Consider the following 21275-nt stretch of genomic DNA (forward strand, 5'->3'; position numbering starts at 1 on the left):
GATCGAACATGTGTTCCCTGCATTGGCAGGCGGATTCTTAACCACTGCGCCACCAGAGAAGTCCCTCAGAGATCATAATTTACATGATCTGGAGAGAGCCTTAGTGAATTGGTGTTTTTAAAAGCTCCCAAGGATATTCTGATACACAACTAGGATTGAGAATTACTGGGATAGTACAAGGGCACCAAACTTGGCCCTTAGGTCAAATAGGCAACAGTCAAGCAGACAAGAGGAGAAGAATTTTTCAGAGGAACAGCTTTGTGCAAAGGCATGGATATAACAGAACTCATGGTGAATCAGGGGAACTGCAACTAGTTTTGTGCAGCTCACTGTAGATGTATGAGGGAAGGGGGTTACAGTAAAAGATGAGATTGGGGATGTAGGCAGGAGGCAGATCTTTATGTGTTTTGTGAAGGAGTTCGGACTTTATACTGAAGTCAAGGGGAAATCAGTAGGGACGTGACATGATCTCATTTCTCCTTTCGAAAAGATAGTTTCAGTGGTGCTGGGGAAGATGGATTAGAGGAGCTGGAATCAGGGAAACTAGTTAAAAGAGGGTGTGGTAATCAAGGCAGGAAAGAGAGGCCTAAACTAAACAGTGGCACTGGGAAGGCAGAAGATATTCACGGAATAGATAACGAGGAGGCAGTATCAACAGGGCAGATGGGTGTGGTGGGTGAAAGAGTAAGAGGAGTCTATGGAGTATTATTTCCTTATTTTGTAACTACTTTTGCTCATTTGCTAGTGGAGGATCTGCCCAGAACTAAACACTTCAGAGGTGGAGAGAACAGATTTTTATGGACTTGTTAACATACAGTGTGGTTTGAATCTAGTCATTTCAAAAATCAAAAGCTATCAAAATAATCAGAGGCTGTTTACAATCCCTAAATGACTAAATTCCTGACATGCTTAAGGCCAAGCATCTAACTAGTATTTCCACCCATTGTGGAGGGGAGAGAGAGTGGAAATAGCACTAAAACGAAGGTTTGAGAGATTTTAATTAACACAAATGGCTGTACCTAGTCTTTAAATCTGTCCAAAGCAAAGGGAGTGAAAGCTTTCTAATCCTTCAGCGCTTCTTCTGGCCTTGACCTCAGAAAAAAGAGCCTCCCTCTTCCTTCATCAAACTGACTTCCTTTAGCTCCTTGTTGTTTGTGTAGGTCTTTGCGCCCAGAATTCTCTAAGGCAGGAAAAAACAGAAAAAAATGACAGCTAAAGCACCAAGTGTCCTGGCACTCACTTTGCAAATCCTCTAAAAATATTAAATTAGAATACTAAAAATATTAACAAATGCATTCCAAAATTCTACACCCACTATCTATTCAAGCCTTTGAAATGATTTCGAAAACCAAAGTAATTTTCACATTAGATTCACTTTTGCCAGTAGTTGCTCTGCTCATAGTTGCAGTGTCCATGGTACCTGATGGGGAAAATGAGGAAAATGAGAGCTTTCTTTGAGTAAAAAACCTAGTTTTATTTTGAGTTGCAAGGCTATTAGCATTCATCATAGTACCATATCATTGTAGGACTGACTCTGGTATTAGCATTGATGTGGATTTTCTAATTGTTGTTTTAGAAAATAACTTCATCAAACAATGTTTTTAAAGTTGAAGTGGCAAACCTTCTTTTTTTTGGGGGGTGGGGTACGTGGGCCTCTCACTGTTGTGGCCTCTCCCATTGTGGAGTATAGGCTCCGGACACGCAGGCTCAGCGGCCATGGCTTATGGGCCCAGCCGCTCCGTGGCACGTGGGATCTTCCTGGGCCGGGGCACGCACCCATGTCCCCTGCATCGGCAGGCGGACTCTCAACCACTGCGCCACCAGGGAAGCCCTGGCAAACCTTTTTTTTCTGTTGAGAGCTCATGTCCCACAGGACAAAATAATCGTTTGAAGATTACATCAAGTAAAAACAATTTTATTTGAGAGCCTACAAAGTGTGCTTCCAATACAACTTTTAAATGAAGAAATGAGATGATAAATCATGCACATATCTGCACACCCTCTGGTAACCCAGACACACATTCCACAAAAATGGCTAACTGTGGACAGCGGAGAACAAACAAAAGGTGAAGGTGGGGGTTGGGATGAGAAAGAGGAGGCAGAGAGAAAGGGAGAGAATAAAAAGGGAAAGAGGGAGAATTGTAGGGTGCTAAATAGGCTCTGTGGTGAGTCAGTCCTAGGTGAGGGCTGCCAGACTAAAATATAGGACACCCGGTTAAATTTGAACTTCAATAAACACCAAATAATTTTTAGTATATGTATGTCCCATGCAATAGTTGGGACATATTTAAACTCAACATTTATTGTTTATCTGCAATTCAAACTTAACTGGGGATCTTCTTTCTATTACCTAAGTATGGCAACCTAATCCTAGACAACCTTCTGCTCTCCTGATTGTGTGATGCAAAAAAGTTTAGAATATATTGTCACTCACTGAAATAATCATAATATCAATACAGGTACAGTTTACTTTTTTTTCAACCTTCAAAATTCATATTTAGGAAAGAAGACTTTTGTTCTCCCCTGGACTTCTGTGGAGTTTTATAGGAAGTGAAAGAATGAGCTAGTTTAGAAATTAACTTCGGACTTCCCTGGTGGCATAGTGGTTAAGAATCCACCTGCCAACACAGGGGACACGGGTTCTATCCCTGGTCCAGGAAGATCCCACATGCCGTGGAGCAACTATGCCCATGTGCCACAACCACTGAGCCCACGTGCCACAACTACTGAAACCCGCACACCTAGAGCCTGTGCTCCACAACAAGAGAAGCCACTGCAATGAGAAGCCTGTGCACCGCAACGAGGAGTAGCCCCCACTGCCTGCAACTGGAGAAAGTCTGCACGCGGCAACAAAGACCCAATGCAACTAAAAATAAATAAATAAATAAATAAAAAGTTAACTTCATGACCTACTAATACCATGAACCGAAGGCTGACATTCAAAAGGTTCAAGTTGCTGCAAGGTTTGAAAAAGCCTGTATTTGAGGGCAATGTTATTTATCAAGGACTCAGATTGGAGCCAGCTGTGGGTTTCCGCCCCTGCCTTTCAGAATTTTAGCCTAACACTACTATTTTCCTTTCAGCAGCACCTGCTGGAGTGTATTCAGCCATCAGGAGGAGTAATACTAAAGTGAAGCAAAGGTTGAAGCTGGGGAGAATGACTTGGTTTCAGAACAGAGGGAGTTATAGAATAAATAAGGTCTCAAGAGTATTCATTTCCCACTGCACTGGGCTTTCATCTGAATTTATAAGTGTAGCAAAATATTCACATGCAACCTTCAGCTTCTTAAAAGAGCTCAAGGAAATGCTAAGAGTTGGGGTGGGCGTTTAGGGGTGGGATAGGGGAGGAGAGAAGAGCAAGGCTGTCAGAATCAAGTGTCTTATCACCAGTTCTATTATTATGGAAGATAAACCTCTTCTTTAAATACCGGCAGATGTGATGGGAAACAGCTGAATTTAAAGATTGCTTCGTGCCTGTGCACTCTAAGATAGGTGACTGCCAAAGGCCAAGAACTGCTCTCTTGACTCTACAGAATTCTGGGTAGGGCTGCCGTACACTCTGGGCCAAACTGTAATTTTATACTGGTCTGGAAGTAAATCCTTTCAAATGCGACCCGTCTCTGGAAAGACTTCACCGTGGATGTAAAATATTTTTTTCTTCTATAAGACTAGGTGATGAAGTATGCTAAACCGATGAGACTGACCTGGCTAATGATACATACAACCTGGGCCTCAAGGGAATTTGCACGTAGGGATTGCTTGAAGTGTTACAAAGTCAGTATTAACACAGGATTATATATACCAGGGAAGCCCCAGGATTATGTTTTGCCAACCAAACAGATCACACCACTGCAATGCAGCCAACCAGCACACAGGACAATCGATGTGGGAGGAGGAATTCTTGGCGAGGAGCAGTGCGATAACCCTCCCTCTACTTGGAAATGCCTATAGCAGAAGGGCCTGTACCCTGATTTGCTGGAAGGTGTGTCCAAAATTACATTCAATCCTTTAAGACAGATCTGTGAAATTCAATTCTTTTGAAACTAGAGGAAAAGGAACATTATCCAGGAGCACTACTAAGTACTTAAACTTCAAAAGGTCCCCACCTTGCACAATTGCCTGATTTTTTAATTCCTTGTCCTGATCGCCTGATTTATCTGTGGTAGAAAAAAACAAACAGTATTAGGGATTGTGGAGGGCGGGACAGTGGCTGTTTTTGGAATGGAGGACACTGTAGTTCACGGAGTGGAATAATAGGTACAGATTTTGCAGCAGAATGCTGAATTTAATACGGGATAGTCAAGGCTGCCAGTAATACACCTCAGTGTCACAAAGCATGGCAGAAAACACCAAGAGATCTTTTAATTTTTTCATTTGATACATAAATGTAGCACATTTTGTCCTAAGGGCAATAGAAGACTGATGGCTCCCTGCAGGTTCCTGAATTGCCACTGTTTATGGACTAAAGGCCTGGATGTGATTGGTGCCACCTACTGGGCTAAATGAAGAATTACAAATCTGTCAACCCCTTTTGGAAGTAGTATTTCTTTTGTTACTGAACAAATTAATGTTGGGGGTATGATTCTTTATTGGGAGGATTATACATTAAACAAGTGATAAGCTTGAATTCAAATCATAGCCTTTAGTTGTGGAAGAGTCATAAGAAATCACATACTGGAACACTGTCACTTTGTAGCATATTTTAGGAGGTGAACTTTGGATATGCAGTCAGAAGCCTGGCTTCTCTGAACTAGTTCCTTGTTCTATAATACCTACCCCATAGAGTCACTGTGAGGGTTACACAAAACCATGTTTTCAACATGCTCTATAGTATGTTATGGTTGCTTTAGATAAAGAAAAACACTGAAACAAAATGACTGGTCCAGGACATCTAAATGGTTAGCCTCAGAGTAAGGCCTGCAACTCATATATCTGACTCTAAATCTAGTGCTTTTCCCAGTAAATTGCTATTTCCCAAAATTTGATGGTGAGATGATTTTAGGAGGCAACTGCAATAAATTTAGGAGGTGCTGGAACACAGCATTAAATACTATAAATCACAGTGAGAAAAGTATTCCTTTTTTGATTCTTTCAAACTTGACACCTTGATGGCATCAAGGAGAAGAGTTTCAGTTTGGTGCTGGTTTTCTTTAAAACTCTCTACATCTTGCTGATCTCACTTCCTAATAAAGATAAAACAGGTCTTAGGGTTCAGCACTGTGTTAGAATACTAAAATTTTGTTCTCAGTATACTTATTATGTTTACTTTCTATTATAGAAAACTACATCTGTTTTTCGTTTACAACACATATTACTGTTGGTAATAATATCTTAATATAACTACTTTAAAAATCCCTCTACGAAGAAAACTAATATTTCTTTTGTTTTCTTTTCAGTAATTAAACACTAGGTTATAAATAGGTCAATAAAACCAAAATCTAAGACTTAAATTTCATATCCACTTGGGCTCAGACAAACTCAGAGAGTTTGTATATGTGTGTATTAGAAAATGAAACTGGTCTACAATCCATGCTCAATGCATGTGCAGTCAATAACACACAAGCAATGGGTCACGCATGCCTGTAGCTACGTGCACTTGTGGTAACTGAACAGTTTAGTGTCCTATCGCTTAATACTCCAGAAGCATTAGAGGAGAGAAGAGAAAAGAAGATGTTGATCTGTGGGCTGTTCTAGTTCAGAGTTCAGAGATTCAGTGCTCTGCAAGCAAGAGAAAAAATATCTTCCGCGGTGATCACGCTGAATGGAATCTTTCACTATTTTCTTGGCTTGATTTGAATCCAGAGTGAAAAGATTTTTGGCTCCTTACTCTATGGATCCCTTGAGATGACTTTCAGCTAATTTTAAATGAAATAAGACGTGGATCTCTCGCCCTCATAACCCTCCCCTCCTCTATCTTTTTAATTTGCATCTTAATGACTTTATACTGCTTCTGGTTGTATTCCAGGTTCTTATTGGAGAAGAAAACCTCAAGCTTTCTGCTTTCCAATTCTTATCAGAACAACAGTTAAAAGAGAGACATGAATGGAACACTGGCTGAAGGATAGGTAGTTCGTCCAATCATCCAGATTTTCTAAATTTTAAATATGGATCAAGTCAGACCAACAGAGTGCTATGGACCTGGACCAAATCATCTTGAGCTGATCCATCACTTTTAAAAAAGGTTCACATCAGGGGCTTCCCTGGTGGCGCAGTGGTTGAGAGTCCGCCTGCCGATGCAGAGGACATGGGTTCATGCCCCGGTCCGGGAAGATCCCACATGCCGCAGAGCGGCTGGGCCCGTGAGCCTGCGCGTCCGGAGCCTGTGCTCCGCAACCGGAGAGGCCACAGCAGTGAAAGGCCCCCGTACCGCCAAAAAAAAAAGTTCACATCAATAATTTCTTATCAGATTGTGCCAAGGAACAGATAAGAAACAGCCTAGGAAATTTAGATTCTGAATTTATTTTAGAAATATTTTTGAGGACATTAGCTACTATGACACACATAGAGTGTCCTGTTCCCCTGATGAGGACCTGGAAGAGAAATTTCTCTCTCATTTCAGTACCAGTAAAAGCTGTGTTTCTTCTGAGAACTTGGTTTATTTTTATTTTGTGGACACCATAAATTCATGTTTCTTTTTCAGGGAAATTCATAACCAAGACTGAAGCCTACCTGTACCAACTGTATGGTACTTTCACTACACATTTTTATGTATTTACCTGGCTTCAACTTATTTTCCCTTTACCTTGATTTAGTCATCTGTTTATTTGATCTTCATGCTGTGTGTGATTTTATAAGTTATTCAAGCCCTTACGGAATATGATTGAGAAGAAATTAGAGACATACATATTAATACTGATAAAACATTGGCATCCCTTAGCCATGATTTCTTATTGCATGTCTCTTTTTTAAATTACAGAGTTCAGATTCATAGATCCATGAAAATTTAAGAGCCCTTTCTTCCTGTCCCTAAGAAAACCATTCCTTTATTTTTTTATGATAAGCTATATGATTTCCTCTAATGATGCCATAAATTCTTTGGGGTGGGGAAATGGTGAAACTCCCAGAGGAATATCTGGATTGGTGAAACTCACAACCATTGTTGGATGTCTCTTTGGCCTTCTATTCTGAAGTAGCAGAGTCTATTCCAATAAGATTTGTGAGATCAAACTACTCTAATTCCTAAGAAAGGGGACGAGGTGAGGAGAAAACTGATATTTTATCGGGTGTCAACTACGTATCAACTACATATGCTAAGCACACAATATATTACTCAGTCTTTACAAAGGAAAATTTTATTTCCTCTAGAGGAATCCTTATCTTGATATAAGAGTTTCAGTGTAATAATAATGATGATGATAGTGAAAACATTTTTTATAACACCGCTAACTAACTTACTGTGTGCCAGGTATTGTGTTATCATTTTACAGGTAATGGGATCTCCAATGTAAAACCAAACAAACCTCAAATTGTGTACCTATGATACTCTACCTACCTCGGGACCCATGAAGATTAAAAAATGCTTGCTTTGGCTCAAAATTCTGCTGTATGTACAGTGATAACTTCAGATCATTGGGCTTCTGGTAGTTCTTCAAGGCTTCAATTCTCAGCTCAATCACTTTGCCATTGAAGTCATTCTATAAGAGAACATTTTTCAAAACTCCTCATATAGTATTGACTTCTCTAAATCCACTATTACCTGAATCCTTTTAACTCAGAAGTTTAAAAATGAACCTATCATGCTCAGTCTTTAAAAGTGGGCAGAAATTATGTGTGATTTTTCCCCCCATTTCAAATAGGACAAAATCAAGATCATAGGGAAAAAGTGCTATACTCAGGGTGAAGCTGGAGATAGGACTCTTCAGTCATCTTCCCACAAAACATTGCTTTTAGCATGACAATTGGTAATCCAGATGAGAGGATCAGGTTTACCATTAGGAAACTAAAAGCCTCTATATTGCATGAATGAAATTGTACCCTGTGTCCAGCCTTGGAAGACTTAGTACCTGAATGAAGTTAGCTTGTTCCTGATACCTGACCCATTCCATTTTCTTCTGTTGCTTTTCCTGGTGGAAGAAAGAGCCTCTGGTGGCAAAGTAATTGAGATCAGAAATCGGTTTTCTCAATATGCTGCAAAGACTTTATAGCAAAATTATGGTGTCATAGAGTCACTAATATATTGGTTTCAACTGCAGTCCTCTTAATTGTCATCACCTGTACATCCCACTCTCCAAAAGCTAAAAGCTAAAAGAACAGGATGTTTTCTATCAATGAGTTGGCTGCAGGAAGATTAGATACAAGCATAATATCTCTAAATAAATGTTCAAAAACAAATTAACAAGTGTTTTGACATCACATAGCTATTTGAAAGTTGTCATTATTGGTACAGATTTTCCCACTTTGCTCTAGCTATCATGATTTACCAGAAACTTGCCGTGTCACTGACTCAGATGTAATACCCCAAGGGAACCAGATCTCCTATAAAATTTTGTATCAGTTCAGGAGCACACTTAGGCAGATTATTGCTACATTAAATATTTCTAATCTATCAGCTCTAAAAGCCACTACTTTCAGAAAGATCATACTACCTTCCTTATTTCCTTCACTTCCTCTGCACACAATGTCTCCAGTTCATTCTTGGTCTTCCTAGATGATGAGGGGGTTTGGGGAGCCTGGGAAGAAAGAAGAGAGCTAAAGGAAAAGGAGGTCCCAGGAAAGAAATGCAATGTCTTAGCAGACAGTAAATCCAATATACCCTTAAGGCCCAGATCCTTCCTATCTGTCTACCCTAATCAGTCCTGATTCTCAATGGGCTGTTGCCATCTGTGTGGCATCAACAACTTTGAAATTCTGAGCACCATGCAGTCCACTTGCCTTTCTGTCCTGTAAGTCTGCTTTGTTCTTTATCTGCAGTGCTTTTTGTTGATCACTGAGTTCTTCTGTGCTGAATGTCTGTAGAGAGACATTTTGGCAAAGCTTTAAATTACTGGGACTTCATGAGGGAAGTGGAAAGCCAATGTCAAGGCTTTTGGTTCCTGCCAGTCAGAAAACTCTCAGGGCCTGATATGAAAAGTGTACTACCAAAGGAGGTTCAGAATGGAATGAGCCCTTCCATCTGGTCTTTTGAGTGAAACTTATAATAATAAAAACTATTAACTGAACCTTTATTATATGTCAATCACTACTATAAGCTACTTACTACAATTACTTATTTACTACATTACAAATGTTCTCATTTAATCCTCACAGGACTATTTTTATTTCCATTTTATAGATAAGAAAACTGAGTCTTAGAGAGCTTAAGTCATTTGTTTAGGGTGACTCAGGTAGGAAAGTACGGAGCTAGAATTTGAACCAGATCTCCTGGACTCTGAAGTCTGTCTTCTTAACCACTAGACATACGATCTTGTCTCTCTATTTCTCATTGTCTAAAAGTATGGGGAGGGAAAGTCAATCACAAGCTCAGGTATATGGACATCCCTTATACAAAGTCTTTTGGGAGCTCTGGAGAAACTGGATTTTGATAGAGGAATGATGCTGGCATATTTCCTATCACTAAGACTCAAGAACTCAGAAACTAAAACTTCTCACAACTCATAGAATTGATTTGTAGCTGCCACTAAGAACTAGGAGCAGATCTCAGTACAAGATGCAGGGCTTGATAGTATCCTAATTATCTGTGGAAAAGTGAGATGGAAAAAACAGTCAGCGATCACACTCACACCTGTTTATATCACAAGACAATCTGCTATTCAGGCCTCATAATTTGTGAAAAAGCACTTGGATCCCAAAGCCTTAGTCCACAAAGGAATTTCTACCCCTGCTTGGTTCCCCAGCAAAAAAATTTAATTTAATTTAATTTAATTTATATATTTAATTTAATTTATTTTTTATTTTATTTCCCAGCAAAAAATTTTATTTCTATCCCTGCTTGGTTTCCCAGCAAAATATTTTTATACTAAACAATGCTGTGATTATTGCAAAATCAAAGAGGAATTAGAATCAGGTATTCGTTCATTCAACTTACATTTATTGATTGTCTACTATGTGTCAAGCATTGTGCTACATGCTAGGGATTCCAAGATGAACAAAGCAATCAAGATACTGGATAAGCATGTATTCCAGAACCGGGCAGGGAGATAAGAAACAAATAAAATAATAATAACACAATAAAATTTAAAAAATAGTGAGCTTATGTTATAAAAAGTGCTGTGGAAGACATGAACAGAATTGTATAATAGGAAGGGTGTGTGTGGGGGGGGTGATGTCCTTTTTCAGGTGGAGTGAATAAGGAGGGCTTCCCTGAGGAGGTGATATTTAAGCGGAGACCTGAAGGATGAGAATGAGCCAACTATAAGAAAATAGCATTACAAAGCCCAGGGATAAAGCAAAAGCAAAAGTCTTTAGAAAGGAAAGGTCTTGGCATGTGGAGACCAGTGTGGGAGGGGAGGACTTCTATGAGAGGAGACTAGAAAGGTAGGCAAGAGCCAGACTATACCTGGAATGGCTGTAAAGGGTTTTCCTAAGGAGAGTGACATTATTTGATTGTTTTAAATAAGGTCAGAGAATGAATTGGAATGAGGCATGAGTGGAAACAGAGACACGAAAAAATGAGGATGTAGACCAGAAAAAAGGGAAGCTTCTTTGCATTCTGGTTTGTAAGACAGATACTTTCAAGAGATCCTTAGAGGCATACATACCTTGTTCCATAGCATCTCCATTTCCTTCCGAAGCATCTTGTTCTTCCTTTCCTGGTGGAGAGGAAAAAGCAAACAAATAGAAATATGTGTTTGTCTAGTCATTAAAGTTGGAAGAAATTACTAATAGGGGGACTAAGGGGTAGGGGCATAGTAAACCACAGAGGAAGACAATAAATGGGCCTAGCCCCAAACCCAGGAACATGAGAGATGAGCTTGATGATGATGATAAAAAATAATAACAATTTGGAATAGTAACTTTAATTACAGTAATTGTGGTATATCAATATAGTAGTGAGTTTCTCACACTTGAAACACGTAAGATGTTCTGATCATATGGCAGTTTCTTTGGGGCTTAGACCACTAATTTTTAATTTTTAAGATCCTTTATGTTGTTAATTTTTAAAAATAAATTTATTTATATTTATTTATTTTTGGCTGTGTTGGTTCTTTGTTGCTGCGCAAAAGCTTTCTCTAGTTGCTGAGAGCAGGGGCTACACTTCATTGCGGTGCGTGGGCTTCTCATTGTGGTGGCTTCTCTTTGTTGCGGAGCACAGGCTCTAGGTGCACGGGCTTCAGTAGTTGTGGCTCGGGGGCTCTAGAGCACAGGTTCAGTAGCTGTGGCGCATGGGCTTAGTTGCTTCGCGGCATGTGGGATCTTCCCAGACCAGGGCTCGAACCCGTGTCCTCTGCACTGGCAGGCGGATTCTTAACCACTGTGCCACCAGGGAAGTCCTATATTGTTAATTTTTAAAAATCTTGAAAGAATCTCTCAGACCAAACTCTTTCCTTTCTTTTACTTTGGTTATTTTCTATTTCTTCTGAAATGTGAGGGGTTAATATGCTTGTATGCATTAACCTTTAGATGAAAAGTTTTTCAAAAGTCAAAAAAATAGAATTTTTGCTAGCTAGTTCTTATTCTTCCCAACATTTCACCTGACTCCCTTTGGTTCACCCAGGACTTTTCTAGATCAAGGACCTATGAGTGTTGGAGCACCAATGCTAGAGATGAGCACTCTGTCTGACAGCAATGAAATTGAGAGCCCTGTTCAGAAGGCCATTCCCTGGAGTGCCCACCAACCTCTTACCAGATTCTGCTTCATCTCTTCTGCTTCCTTAATGAGCTCAATGACTGAGGATTCACCATTCCCCTTCCCTGCCATAATCTGCCTCATAATCTGCAGACTAGAAAGAAGACAGATATCACAAAACATAATACTTCCTAAAAAGAAATATTAATATTCCATGACCAGTCAGAAACTACTCTACCATGAGAGGGAGATAGGGGCTGAAATCACAAGATTTATGGAAGTCCTTCTAGACATAGAAGGTCTCGAAAAGACAATTTCATTCCTAATTGACGTTTGCCTTAGGTATGTGCTCTATAACGAATTCTGTGCTCTGTAAGGCTCAGAACTTAGGTGTCCAACAGCTAGTGAGACTCCTCTCCACCCCTTCAGAAGAAAGTTTTGTTATATGACTTTTGGGGTAGAAAGGGACGTTTTTTTTGCCTCTGTGAAGAAGGAGGTTGAAGAACCTCTTGTCTTAAGGATAAATCTCAGAATTATTCCCTACCCCCATCTCTGTTCATCTCCCCTACTTTACTTCTCCACATAAAAACATTTGAGTTAGTTGGAGAACCCACTTATATCCTTATGGTAGCCTCTAGAGAATCAGGCCATCAAGAAGTTTCTGATAAAATCCGAATATCCAATCTATGACTGTAAGAGAGGATATTCTTTAAAGGTATTAATTAACTTATGCTTATGTTCTTTGTGCTTTTCCCTCTCTAATTATAAGCAAAGAAGCAAGCCTTTGTGTTCTCTTGCCCTGAGAGGGCTGAGTTTCTCGGTTGTAAACAGCTGGTGCTTGACTCTCACAACTTTCTGCCTGGCTTTTTCTCTCCAAAAGTCTGAGCTCCCTGAAATGTTTATGGTAGGGTAGAGAATGAAGGTAGACACATTAAGGTGAGATTCTCTGAAACTAGAAAGGAAAAAGAGAGTTGGTGGATCCCAAGAACAGTGAGTGCCCTAGCAAAGAGTTAAGACCTCAACTGCCTAGTACATTTAGTAAGGCCAGACCATAATCCAGAGGACTCTGATGCTCAGAAATGATTACCATTTCACTGTGTGGCAATGGAAGAACAGAGTCATTTATCCTAAAGTGATTCCACAAACATGAATGAGGAGCTATCTGTGTGACCATGATGGATTGAGGATAGTAAAGTCTCTTAACAGTTTCTTGGGAAGAAAAGTAATAACTGTAGCCCTGTGAGATGAGCTGAGTTATATTTAATTCTACTAAAAGAAGAAGGATTCCTTGTCACCCTGATTTTGTGGTTACATTCTTTTAATTTACTATAGCTGAAGGTCTAAACTTTTTAAAAATGTAAATAATCATTGCTAAATCCTATGGATTAAAGTTCTCTTGCCTTTCCCCTTCTAGGAAATCCTGAGAAGGGAACACTTACCTTCTTTGTCTTTCCTCCAAGTTAGACATCAACTTCTGGAATAACAGCTTGTTCTTATCTTCTAGAGGTTTTAGCATCTCTAGCAGTTCCTGCTTCCTTAGTTTTAAGTCCTCACTCAACTCCTTCAAGTAGCTGTCATCTATTTTTGGACTTCTGTGGGAAGAGACACTATATCTGCCTTCAGCCCGGGCTAATAACAGAGACCCTCTTTTCGTTCCTGGATAGTTACCACTTGGCATCTTCCGTCAAAGACTCACCTTGTTTTGGAAGATAAGTAAGATCCTGGAGAGTTTGAAGCACTTGTCATCTTGAAGGAAAACTTCTACTCTAAGAATAAGAAAGGTCTTCTTGAAAATATGTGCCTTCTTGTTCCGTTCATTTAAGTCATCATTTTTGTGATGCTGTTCTTGAAACTCCTGTTTCATTGGACAGATTTTTAGCTACAGGTTGAGGTCACAATGGCGCTAAGACCACAGATTTAACAGGTCTTTTAAATAACTCCAACATCAGAGACAGCTTGTTGACTGAAAATACTATTAACTACATCTGAGCAGTTCTTGCCTTAGCTTTAACCAATGCCAAAAGTTTTATTCTGAAGTTTTTGACTGAGTAGGGTAGAATAATAACACATCTATATCATGGAATTCCTATTGTGTTAGAAAATGATGGCTTGTCAAAAATAACTCATCAACACCATCTTCCATGGCAATTGACCTCCATGGAATGCCTACTATCTGTAGGGCACAGCACTGGATTCTGTGAATAAGGAAAAGATAAAGACAAAGCATCTGCCTCTGGGAGACTTAGGAGGAGAAGGGGATACCTCTAGGATACTTTTAAAAAAAATAGAGGCCAGGGCTTCCCTGGTGGCGCAGTGGTTGAGAGTCCGCTTGCCGATGCAGGGGACACGGGTTTGTGCCCCGGTCCGGGAAGATCCCACATGCCGCGGAGCGGCTGGGCCGGTGGGCCATGGCCACTGAGCCTGCGCATCTGGAGCCTGTGCTCGGCAACAGGAGAGGGCACAACAGTGAGAGGCCCGCATACAACAAAAAAAGAAAAAAAAATAGAGGCCAAACTGACAAATACAGGTATGGGTATAATATTGAGTAATATAATACATGAGCCAATTGTCATTACTTTCCTATCTTTTTTTTAAAATTTTATTTATTTATTTATTTTTGGCTGTGTTGGGTCTTCGTTGCTGCTCGTGGGCTTTCTCCAGTTGCGACAAGTGGGGGCTACTCTTCATTGCGGTGCGCGGGCTCCTTATTGCGGTGGCTTCTCTTGTTGTGGAGCATGGGCTGTAGCATGTGGGCTTAAGTAGTTGTGGCACGCAGGCTCAGTAGTTATGGCCCACGGGCTTAGTTGCTCCACAGCATGTGGGATCTTCCCAGACCAGGGCTCAAACCTGTGTCCTCTGCGTTGGCAGGTGGATTCTTAACCACTGTGCCACCAGGGAAACCCCTACTTTCCTATACTTAAAACGTGATATATCACAATGGCAAGGTAGAATTATATCAGACATGAAACAAGAAGATATAATTTGTAAAAGATCATACCATCAGTATGTCATTTCATAGCCAAGTTCCTTCCTGAGAGGCTGTAATTCTAGACTTACCTCCAGATTCTGATTTTGCCTCCATTTTCCTCTCCTTATTAGAATCACGTTTCTCCTAGACCCTAAAATCTCCATCTTCAACTATTCACTTAGTGATCAGAAGATAACTGTAAGAGTTATACATTTGTTTCTTTATGTTCTTTTTTTTTTTTTTTTGGCCATGCTGCGTGGATTGTGGGATCTTAGTTCCCTGACCAGGGATCAAACTTGGGCCCATGCAGTGAAAGCATGATGGAGTCCTAACCACTGGACTGCTAGGGGATTCCCTTTTATGCTCTTTACACACAGTTTTAGGACAATATTTTTTTTTTTTAATATTTATTTATTTATTTATTTGGCTGCACTGGGTCCTAGTTTCAGGATCTTCGTTGCAGCGCACAGGATCTTTAGTTGTGACATGCGGGATCTTTTAGTTGCGGCATGCAGGACCTTTTACTTGCGGCATGTGGCATCTAGTTCCCCGACTAGGGATCGAACCCAGGCCCCCTGCATTGGGAGCGCGGAGCCTTAGCCACTGGACCACCAGGGAAGTCCCTAGGGCAATATTTTTAATGATGTTCTCAAATGTGAATTGTCATGTTAATTTCAAGTATTAACTGAGACTTTTCAGGGATTTTCTAGGGGCATTCTCCAAAATGACTTAAACCTTTTGTCTTTTGGGAAACCTTAAAGGCAGAGTATTGCAGTGAAAATAACACAAGATTTAGTTTGTCGGGATCTTTGTTTGAATCTCAGCTTTGCTGTGAGAAGTGGGCTGTGAGCAAACTATATTCTCTAAGTCCCAGTTTCCACTTTTATAAAAACGAGAATGGTAAATTAAAAGGTGTGTTGTAAGAATGAAATACAATATGTGAAGTTCTTGGCTCATGTCAGGTATTTACATTTTAGTGAATTTTTGGATGGTTTGGGTTTAGGTATTGTTTAATGTTCTAAGTAAGAGGTCAAATACAAAAAAGCTGATTTATATTATCCCAATGAAGCTTAAGCTTCAGAGCCCTTCATTTTCACAGACCTCTTCCAAAGGGCCCTGGACCTCATTTGGTATTCATAATTTTGTATTCATTTTTGGAAAGAGAGAACTCCCCAAATTATATACACTTTAAGGGTATATAAAGTATCTTCTACAGCAAAACTTCTCTTTAGGCAGTCTCTACAAATACTTTTTCTAAAGCATATATATGTCACTTGTAATTTTTATATGATAGCTAGTGTAATATGACATTACATTAGAATAGCCATATCAGGTGAAACATAATGTAATTCACATTGGTTGCCCTAGGATTTTCCATGAAAAGTTTGGATTGAAAGAGTGTGAGCAAACTCCACACAGTTAAGAGAAGGAACAAGGTGGACTAATTATTAGTTGTGGCTTTTTAGACTGCAGACGTGGCAGGTGGTAGCAAATAGAGGACAAAAATGGCATTGATCACTGAAGCATGACCTCTTTAAATTTCTTGTTGTGACATTTGGTTGGCAGAATTATGTTAGAATTTTAAAACTTTAAATGCACATGCAGAATCCCAACTCACCTTCCTTTCTGTCCTTGGTTGGGAATGATTGAAAGTAGAACACTTGCTATTCTGATGTGCTCTTTTCTATAGCCAATCAGCACCTTTAATTTCCTAACATTCTGATGCCTCTTTCTTCAACTTGGAATATGACTTCTAAGAAGAATATTTGCCTTGTAATAATGTACACAGATTTTAAGAGCTTAAACCCCCCCCAAAAAACCCCCAAACCCCCCAGTTTTGAAAGGGGATAATTGACATACTACATTATCTCTGGGACAGAGGTAGGGAGGGTGAAGATATAGATGAACATTAGAAGTGGAAAGGAAGGAAGTTGAACACTAATTTTTCCTGAAGTAGATGTTTAGGTCATCTGTTGATTGAGGAAGCATGGTAGGAAACTTTGGAAGAGTAATAACTTGAGGTTTGGAATAGCACTTGAGCAGTGGGAAAGGAAGCCAACCACGCAAGAGTGAAAGGATTGCCAAGTAGTGCTAAGGGTCAAGGTAATCTGGGAATTGCTGATCTGCCATGGCATGAATCAGCAGTCATGCAATTTCTCCAGCAGTACTTGGCAAACTAGAAGCAGTAGTAGAGAGAGCAGATGGTTGTTCGATTCTGAGCGGCGACTTGGCAGAATGGATGTGCAGAAGTTCAAGGGAGTAAGGATACTGAGAGCACTGGTGAGAGTATCTATCAAAAGGCTGATCATCTCATTCAGGTGATGCAGGGAAAAAAATGAAGAAGGGGGTAGCTAAGAGGGGAAATCGAGACGGGGTTGAATTTAAGGAGTTTGGGATAGAAGAACAGGAGGTTATGGTTAGCAAACATACTTCTTATGAAATAACTTGTAGAACCTCATCACTGATTAGATAAATTTTAGTAGCAATTCATAATTTTTTTTTCTGCAGTAAGCTTTCTGTTTCTTCCTGTCACTGCATAATATTCCCCGAAATTCATGTGATACCTCAAAATAGACCTTATAACAAGCTATTCACAATGACCTCATCCAACGTTATAGCATTTGATTTTAGTATCTGTTAAGAGAAAGTGTCATTGTTCTATAATTAGAGAACTCAGAGCAATAGCATTTTTGTTAGTTTTACCAGTAGAAAATCAGATTAGTTTAATTAAGCCAGGTCTCCAAGAGTAGAGACAATTATTTTCACATTAAAGCAAAAAAAAAAAGTTTTCCTATCCTCCTCACACTCAGCCTTGGTTGTCGCAATAAAATTAGAGAATTCCTCAGCGAAGAAACATGAGGACCTTCTGGTCCTTTCTGACCCAGAGCCAGTTCAGCCCCTGAGGAGATTTTAAGAATTCCATTAACTAAAATAAGGAGAGATGTGCTGGCAAAATCATAATAGCAAAAATTGTAGGCTCTTGAAGATCTCCCACATCTCCCTGTGTTGTCTGTTATGACCGTTTTGTGGTCTGCTTCACTTTAATCTGTGCTATAGCTGTCCCAGGCTAGAGTGCACCTACATTTGGAGTGAATCCGGGTAGTTAAGAAGATGGAGGTTAAATTTTGGAACTCTTAAACTCTCTGTTATTGTTGAGGACTTTTTGAAAGTATTCTCTCAATGTGTCCAGATACTTAGTACAATGGTCTTCAAACTGAGGTATTTGAACTTTCACAAAGACTTTTTAAGAAATGTGGAAACAAGGGTAGTTTTCAGGGGATCTTGCTGGATCCTCGGTTTCCATAAGTACTCTTTTACTGAAGTGGATCTGCCTGAAAATGCCCCGTGGTGGCTTTTCCTATCTCCCCTTTCCTAATCACACTTTTATATGGGTTTTGGCTTATAATTCAGAAGGATTTCAAAGATCTGAGTGACACTGCTATAACAAAACACCTTCCAGTCCTATTTACTTTGTGTAAACAATTTTTCTAAGTGAGTATTTTATGTAAAGCAAAAACTATGAATAAAATTGATGCTGAAGTCTTATTCTAGCCATAAATAATATTCACCTATTAATAGAAGAATTAAATAAGGGGGAAACAGTCTACCCATCATATTAATACAAGCATTTCTAAAATAATTCATTATAATTAAAAATTATTATGAAAATGTCTATTTTTTGTCAATGTGTACTACTTACTAATAATTATAATGCTAATGCAATTCTGAAGAAATTTTAACATTTAGAAACTTAAGGTCACATGAAATAAAAAATAAAATTTCAATGTACATGCATATTTTGCAGAGAAGAATGATAGGGTGATAAAAAAAGACTTCAAGCATAAAATACATTGCATTTGAATAAAATTCTGTGGGGGAAATGGGATGGAAATTTGAGTTCAAGGAGAAAAAGGAGAAAATGTAAAAAAATTTGTTTTTTTAAAAGAATTTATTATTTATTTATTTATTGGCTGTTTTTGGGTCTTCATTGCTGCATGTGGGCTTTTCTCTAGTTGCGGCGAGCAGGGGCTACTCTTCGTTGCGGTGCGCAGGCTTCTCATTGCGGTGGCTTCTCTTGTTGCGGAACATGGGCTCTAGGCACAGGGGCTTCAGTAGTTGTGGCTCGCGGGCTCAGTAGTTGTGGCGCACGGGCTTAGTTGCACCGTGGCATGTGGTGTCTTGCCAGACCAGGGCTCGAACCCATGTCCCCTGCATTGGCAGGCGGATTCTTAACCACTGTGCCACCAAGGAAGACCCCAAAATGTAAAAATTTTGACTGCTAAAGAAGAACTTGTTTGTATTTAGATTTTATTGTATATGGGTTTTTAAGATTAATTGTATACATTTTAAAGTGACATAAGATTTATTTGAAAACATCAATATTACACCAGAAATTGTATTTTTTTAACCACTTAAACTTACAATAAAAAAGTTTAGATGTCAATCTAAAAACATGTGAAATGATACCTAGCTCCCTAGTGTTTCAAAATTCTTTTAGAATAGACAAGCAAAAAATAAGTCTAAAGACCACTGCTCCAGGGCAGTGGTTCTTGACTCTATTGTATTTAAGAATCCCCTGGGAAACTTGTAAAACCTGCAGATTTCCAGGCTCATCCCCCAGAGATCCCTCCTCTGTAGATCTGGAGAAAGTACAGTTTTAACAAGCAGTCTCTGGTGATTTTGATATGTCATCTGTGGATTGGCCTTTGAGCGATACCACTTCAAGTTTTCTTCTCAGATCACAATGCATCAGCAGAAAGCTACTTGCTTGAATCAACTTTTTCTGGGCCATCTGTAGAACTGCCTGCTTCCTCTGAGTCATATTTTGTGTCACACCTTCACCTTTCACTTGGGAGGCCTTGAGAAAATTTTATGAAGACTTCCTGCATTTGTAAAGAAGATTATCCAAAACATCATTCTCTCACCTATTCTCTCCAGCCACCACTGCTGCCCACAGGTGACCACCCATCACAAATTTCACTCAGAATTGGGTACTAAAGAAAATGTTGCCTCTTCAGAGAACTATTGGTATGTAGTTTTCCTTAGGGATAAGTCAGTAAACTGGTTTTGCTTTTCTTTTCTTCTGGTTTACTAGGAATCTCAGAGAAAATTTTGTTACTTTGGACATTTGGGTCCTAACCCCTGCTTATGATCTTCTAACGTAATTAATATTTTTCTTGGTCCTGATTTTTTAAATGACTTTTCCCCTTTTTTATTATTTTAATAAATCACCTCAGATCCTTTCTACAGAAGTCAATCTGTAAGCAAATAAATCAGTAAACAAATAGCAAAAAACTATTCTTTTGTATATACTTTAAATATATATGGATACAACATATTGGAACCAAAATATTTTCTAGTTTTATTCATCTATGTGTGTGTTTATACATCTGTAAAGGAAGTCTGCTTTGCTTATGGAAGTAGAAAATGGATTGATGAAATTTACTGTTACATTTTGGGTGTACTCAGTGGTAAGGCAAGTGCTCCACAACAAGAGATGCCACTGCAATGAGAAGCATGTGCACCGCAACGAAGAGTAGCCCCCGCTCGCCGCAACTAGAGCAAGCCCGAGCGCAGCAACGAAGACCCAACGCAGCCAAAAATAAATAAATAAAATAAATAAATTTATATTAAAAAAATAAAAAAAGCAGTTCAGTAACCCAACTATTTCAAAATCTGATTTCCTCTCATTTGTCACTTATTAATGGGCCTATTTTCTCTCCAGTGTTTCTTATCCCCCTGATATATTTGAGGAAACTCTTTTTAAATCCTTAGGGCTATTATGACATCACTAGTTCTTTTTACTGTTTTTTTTTTTTAATCAAGCTCAGAATTTAATCACTCTATATATTCCTTGCCTCCCCCCTCCACCCTGCTTTTCTATTTCAGGTACTGTTTTTTCTCTTCTAAATCTAGTATTCTGAAAAATCCCCAGTGAGTCCAAGCTGGATGTATTTTTGTTTTGAGAAATTTATCAGTTGGATTATAATTTATTATTGCTTATCTCTAAGTTATTTAAGGATAGTCTGGTCTTTTTTTAGCTAACAATTTCCTATATCTTCCATCATTAGGGTACACAAAGATATAGCTTGTTTTGTGGGTATTAAATATTTTCTCCTAATTTTGACTTGCTATTGGTTTCTTAATTCATAAAAATAGGCTTATTTGGAACCTGTTTTTAACAAACCTTGCCTTCTAAACATGTCTCTTGTCTGTGTCCAATTCTAAGGGCCACTCTAATGTTCTTTTGCTTTTCAATATTCACTTGGTGCTATTGAAAAGCAGACTCAATAAAAAAAAAAAATTCTTTGCTATTAGAAGGATATTGGAGAGAACAAACATTAGGTTCAGAGTCAGGAATCCACTGTTAAGTTTTCTGTTTCACACTTTTTTTTTCCCCAGGCTTTACCTATCCCTCTTTCCCCATCGAAAATCAATCATCTTCCCCTCTTTTCTTATCTAATATTTAAAAAATGCGGGGCTTCCCTGGCGGCGCAGGGGTTGAGAGTCTGCCTGCCGATTAAGGGGATGCGGGTTTGTGCCCCGGTCCGGGAAGATCCCACATGCCGTGGAGCGGCTGGT

General features: G+C 39.2%; 1 protein-coding gene across 1 annotated transcript; it reads right to left on the reverse strand.

Annotated features, from left to right (window-relative positions):
* Positions 1 to 1061: 1061 nt before the first annotated feature.
* On the reverse strand, positions 1062 to 13471 carry CCDC196 (coiled-coil domain containing 196). Its single transcript, XM_024747238.1, has 10 exons — positions 13422 to 13471; positions 13165 to 13317; positions 11783 to 11879; positions 10698 to 10748; positions 8872 to 8949; positions 8586 to 8669; positions 8004 to 8063; positions 7493 to 7634; positions 1350 to 1420; positions 1062 to 1178 (listed from the first exon to the last, which is right to left on the reverse strand). Exons 1-10 carry the CDS (start codon positions 13469 to 13471, stop codon positions 1062 to 1064), a joined length of 903 nt encoding a protein of 300 aa, XP_024603006.1.
* Between the last annotated feature and the right edge of the window lie 7804 nt (positions 13472 to 21275).

The sequence above is a fragment of the Neophocaena asiaeorientalis genome, unplaced genomic scaffold (assembly GCF_003031525.2).
Source record: "Neophocaena asiaeorientalis asiaeorientalis breed wild unplaced genomic scaffold, Neophocaena_asiaeorientalis_V1.1 scaffold398, whole genome shotgun sequence".
Lineage (NCBI taxonomy): Eukaryota > Metazoa > Chordata > Mammalia > Artiodactyla > Phocoenidae > Neophocaena > Neophocaena asiaeorientalis.

What these genes read in the sequence shown, in the direction of transcription:
- CCDC196 (XM_024747238.1), bottom strand. Translation starts at nt 13,471, where the DNA reads ATGACAAGTGCTTCAAACTCTCCAGGATCTTACTTATCTTCCAAAACA. An exon ending in TAATCTTCATGGGTCCCGAG is followed by an intron (nt 1,421 to 7,492) that starts GTAGGTAGAGTA and finishes TTTCCCCATCAG; the next exon opens with GTACCATGGACACTGCAACT. An exon ending in CTAATGTGAAAATTACTTTG is followed by an intron (nt 1,179 to 1,349) that starts GTTTTCGAAATC and finishes CCTGCCTTAGAG; the next exon opens with AATTCTGGGCGCAAAGACCT.